At 43.3% G+C, this 5000-nt stretch overlaps 1 protein-coding gene across 4 annotated transcripts in view; it reads right to left on the bottom strand.

Annotated features, from left to right (window-relative positions):
* The window catches only part of gas7a (growth arrest-specific 7a), a 57800-nt gene that overhangs the window by 26478 nt on the left and 26322 nt on the right, over positions 1-5000 (bottom strand). For all 4 annotated transcript variants that reach the window (XM_048246752.1, XM_048246751.1, XM_048246753.1 and 1 more), the window contains exon 7: positions 3349-3464. In XM_048246752.1, coding sequence (XP_048102709.1) covers positions 3349-3464 — 116 coding nt within the window. The remainder of the gene's footprint in view (positions 1-3348; positions 3465-5000) is intronic.

Below are 5000 nucleotides of genomic sequence, written 5' to 3'. Positions count from 1 at the left end.
CAAAGTTTTTGTTCTAAGACATTTATTTCAAACATAATTTCAAGACACAAATTGGATACTTCAGTGCAGTACTTCATGTGGTAGGCCTACAGTTACTACAGTAACAGTATTTTATTTTACTTCTTATGTAATATATTTTTTTTTTCAATGTTATAAATGCTTTGTTTAAATGCTGTTGGAACAAATAGTTGATTATAAAGGCAACTTTCTGTTGCAATTTTCTGTGTGTTCTGGACTGGTAACTTGTTAAGCCAACATGTTCTAACATTGCATAAATATTAACTGCAGACACATAGTGGAGAGTTGATTTGGTTTATACCAGACAATGTAGGTACTGTAGGCCTAACTAGGCTATTTGATCATGTAGTCTATGTTTGGATCATAGGCATGATGATTCATTCATGGCTTCATAAATATCAACATCATGTTGCTTTTAGTATTCTACCATTCTATAGAGTATTCTACCATTGGCCCAAGTAGTGTAAAATAAATCTAAAAAAAATTAGTAGAATTGCACATAGCACATAGCAAGAAGCTGGTGGTCTGAGGGCAGATCTGGCGTTGTGCTCATCTCACAGTTTTGACAATTTTAATCAAACAATATTTTGAAAACAATCAATGGTATTATCTTAATATTCTGGCAAGTTTAAAATATGATGGTCGAAAGTGGGCCAGAGGTGGCGATCCGATATCTGGAAATCTGATTTCACTATGGGTTTGTGTTCACAATTTGGTCCCCCTCACTTTCAAAATATCTCCTGCGCCCCTGGAGCAAACCGTATCGATTTGACAGCACTCGCAAATCTGAAGAAGTCACCCTGCTTTGATGTGAGTGTTTTGTCTATTTGCATAGGCGTTCATTGGGCTAGCCTATGTGGTTTGATACGTGCTGAAAAGTCCTGTTTGCTGTTGAACTTGCGCTTCACCTATTCTATGTTCATTGACAAAGCCATAAATTATGGACCATAATGCAGACTACAATGATTGTGTTGTCTGATGATCTAGCTATCCTCTGTCATTCAGAGCTCCGGAAAGTTCCCAGCTATTTTGAAACACCTGTTAGCAATCTCGGATGTCGGAATATTCAATGGCTACCCGACAATATCTCAGTGCAAACTCCAAAATTGTTTGTCTATTCATTTTCCACGGTTCAACACATTCGCCTACTAGAACATAGTTTGGCTGGCTTTATTCATTTCTGCCAGTTAGTGCTTTCCCCTGTGTATAAGTTACACTACATGTGTTTGACACTGATGATAGCCTATCTGAGACGGTGGTCTGGTTTAAATGAGTTACGTTGTGAAATTGAGAATGGCACAGACTAAATCGTTTAGTCTATTTCTTTGTATTGTGAAATTGAAATGAGATATGGACTATTGTAATCAATAACATGTTGAAATTAATTAAAAGTAATCAATTTCTATAAAAAATCTATGTCTGTTGTGTGCGTGTGTCAAGGTAAAGCCTAGGCCTACCGTGCGCATATACTGTACTGCGCAAAAGCGCCACTTGCGCCTAGGCTATTTCATTGTATCGCCTTGTTAGGCTATACCTGATATCTTTTATCAGATAGAGAGACCCCCTTAAAGACAAAAAGATCATTCGAGCCCTGGATCAAAGCCTCTCGTGAGGCCAAAGGGAGCCATCTCTCAGTTCCAGGGGCCCGGAGCCTGTCTGCCCCTCACACCACCCCAGACTGACCCCACACTGACCCTGAGTGGAGGACAGAGGGCATTAATAATCCTGAGTGCTAAACACACACACACACACACAAACACAAACACACAAACACACAAACACACACACACACACACACATACAGAGCACAGAGCTAATCCCATGGGAAACCCACTGAGAGGAGAGCATAGGTCCCTGGTTACGTAAAGACATACAGATGTGTCCAAGAGGGTTACCTAAAGAGGCACAGAGCTAACAGCATACGCTGTGGGATGGACGTCCTCCATGCTGTTTCACAGACTTATGGGGTTACTGCAGGTGAAGGCCACTGGCCTCAGGGTCAGACAGCAAGCACTGAGTTAAAGGCCACTGAACCAGAAGGCTGGCAGGGAATTGAACAGACAGCGACATATTTTACAGAGGGGGCTCAATAAATGGTCTGAACGGGTGGGAGTGTGTGTGTGTGCGCAAGTGTTTCTGCATGTGGAAGAGAATAGAAGAGACGGTCTTTGTGCTTGTGTGTGTGTGTGTGTGTGTGTGTGTGTGTGTGAGAGAGAGAGAGAGTCTTGTATGTGTGTGTGTGTGTGTGTGTGTGTGTGTGTGTCTCTGTGTTTCTGCATTCCTCTTAGTGGTCCTATTCATACAGTATGTTTATACAGCATGTTTTTGCGTCTGCATCTAGGATCCCTGAGAATCAGGGAGAGTTCAAAGCCAGGTTACTCAGTAATTAAAAATCTATCGACCAAAGCCCTTTTGTCACATCAAGCCACTCGCAGTGTTTTTTCCCTCTCTCGGCGTGCACCTAAAAATGCAATAAAAGAGCCATTACAGCTAGTTCATCATTTCTCACTTTATATGGACTAGATTTATGTTCCCCGGGGTTCTCCAGGGTTCCCCCAGCACTGTTGTACAGTAAATCAGAGAACGGCACAGAGAACAAGCGGCAGAGCCGAACTTCACAATGATTATGGGTACGTCTGGAGAGTCAGGAGCGTGTCTGGGTAAGTCGTGTGTGAAGCCAGATGAACAGACGCGATGACGGGGATGGGACACACACAGCCCATAAACATCAGATGGATCAAAGCCGATGACACGCAGCCCTGGGCAGACTGGTGTGTTAATCACCAAAAGTTCTGTGCTGTGACAGAAGTCTGTTATATTCATTGTGGTTGGGTTTTTAAAAAAATGTTTAAGAAAGACAAAAGTTACAGTTTGTTCTAGATATGGAGACAGATAGGCGATGTAGGCTGCTTTGCTGCTATTTATATTCAAGCACACAAATATTCTTATTTCACAGACACGTGTACTAACATTCTCTGACTAAAACACCAGTAAGGAACTAAACAAGAAAAGCAAGGCTTTGAAAGCGTACTCTAATAAGCAGAAAGACATTTCCTCTACAAAAGAGGACCATTCTATGAAATTAGGATGTGGTGGGACAATTGCTTATTATGAATTTTTTTTCTGGAGATCCCTTTTAAAGATCTTTTTTCTCATTTTAGCTTCATCACCCCCTCTTTAAGCCCTCACCCAAGCTAAGCACCTAGACTCTTCTGCGTTAGCCTTAGCCAGCTCTTTCATCATGGGAGTCTTCAAAGCATGTGTCGTCATGGCAGCCGATGGGGAGCGGGACCTGTTGCCATGTCGATGTGATGCAGGGGCGTGCCCTACCTCTCGTGGATGAACTCTGCCATCTCCTTCTGCAGATGCTTGCCCTTGAACTGCTTCTGCAGTAGCACCTCAAAGCCAGGCACACACGCTCCTCCCTGGGGGTCCTTCTTATCCGTCTGGGGGGGATATTAAAGCAACATAGGCAGGTGAGAACTAACACACCTTCAGGTGCACACACACACACACACACACACACACACACACACACACACACACACACACACACACACACACACACACACACACACACATATCCATGATTGCATAAATAGAAACATACCATTTAGTATGTACCATTCAGTTGCTTAGATACAGTTATACTCAGTTTGACTCAACACACTGTCCCTACATGATATAGAGTATTTTGATATAGAGTATTTACGATGTATTTATGAGGACGTTTTTGGAACTGTTCAAGTTGAAATGTCATATTCTAGCCAACAAACCAATCCAAATAGTAAATTACCACAGCTGGGATTCACAGGGGCCCAGCGCAGCTGTGCTATAAATGATGGCTATGAATTAGCTATGAATTAGCCATCAATTAGCCATTTATTACGGAGATCTGCCTGTCAGGCTCTAACCCTGTTTGACCTACCCATCATGGCACAGTGTCATTTATCTATATAACAGCATGGTCTTCACATATGTGCTTGTGTTACCACAAACACACACAAACACACACACAGACACACACATACACACACACACACCTGCAAGTACACATACACATACACACACACACACACACACACACACACACACACACACACACACACACACACACGCACACACACACACACACACACTCCCACGATATGAGGAGAGAGCACACATGGGAGGAGAGATAAGTCAGAGCCGCGACGATGATTAGCGTGATAAGACAAGCACCAGCCCATAAACATCAGATGGATCAAAACAGATGACACACTACCGGGCTGACTGCCTTATTAAATCATCAGAAGATGAAGACAGCCATGCCAAAGCTGAGCTGTGTGTTTGCATGTCTCAGTGTGTGTGTGTGTGTGTGTGCGCTGGTGAGTGTGTGTGTGTGTGTGTGTGTGTGTGTGTGTGTGTGTATGTGTGTGTGTGTGTGTATGTGTGTGCTGGTGATTTTGTGTGTTTGCATGTGTCTCAGTGTGTGTGTGTGTGTGTGTGTGTGTGTATGTGTGTGTGTGTGTGTGTTTGTGTGTCTGCATGTGTCTCAGTGTGTCTCAGTGTGTCTGTGTGTGTGTGTGTGTGTGTGTGCTTGTGAGTGTGCGAATGTAAGTGTGTATGTGCTCATGTGTGGGTGGGTGAGTGTGTGCACGTGTATGCGTGTCTTTAGGCTTTGTCTGAAGGGGAGACAGAATGTGTCAGAGCAGCTTTGAATCATTTAGCCTATGACTCATGTGTCATATGTGTGTGTGCGTGTAAGCGTGTTTGAGGGAGGGTGAGTATATGTGTGTGTGTGTGTGGTTTGTTCCCATACATGTGCATGTGTAAGCATGTTTGTGGGAGGGTCAGTATGTGTGTACTTGCATTATTGTGTGTGTGAGGGCCTCTTTGTGTGATTTGGGGAAGCAAGCAGCGGGTGCTCTATAGAAACGTGTGTGAACACACATTTGTGTATGTGTGTGTGTGTGTGTGTGTGTGTGTGTGAAAGAGAGAGA

The sequence above is a fragment of the Alosa alosa genome, chromosome 6 (genome assembly GCF_017589495.1).
Source record: "Alosa alosa isolate M-15738 ecotype Scorff River chromosome 6, AALO_Geno_1.1, whole genome shotgun sequence".
Lineage (NCBI taxonomy): Eukaryota > Metazoa > Chordata > Actinopteri > Clupeiformes > Clupeidae > Alosa > Alosa alosa.
This window is presented reverse-complemented; position numbering and strand designations above follow the sequence as displayed.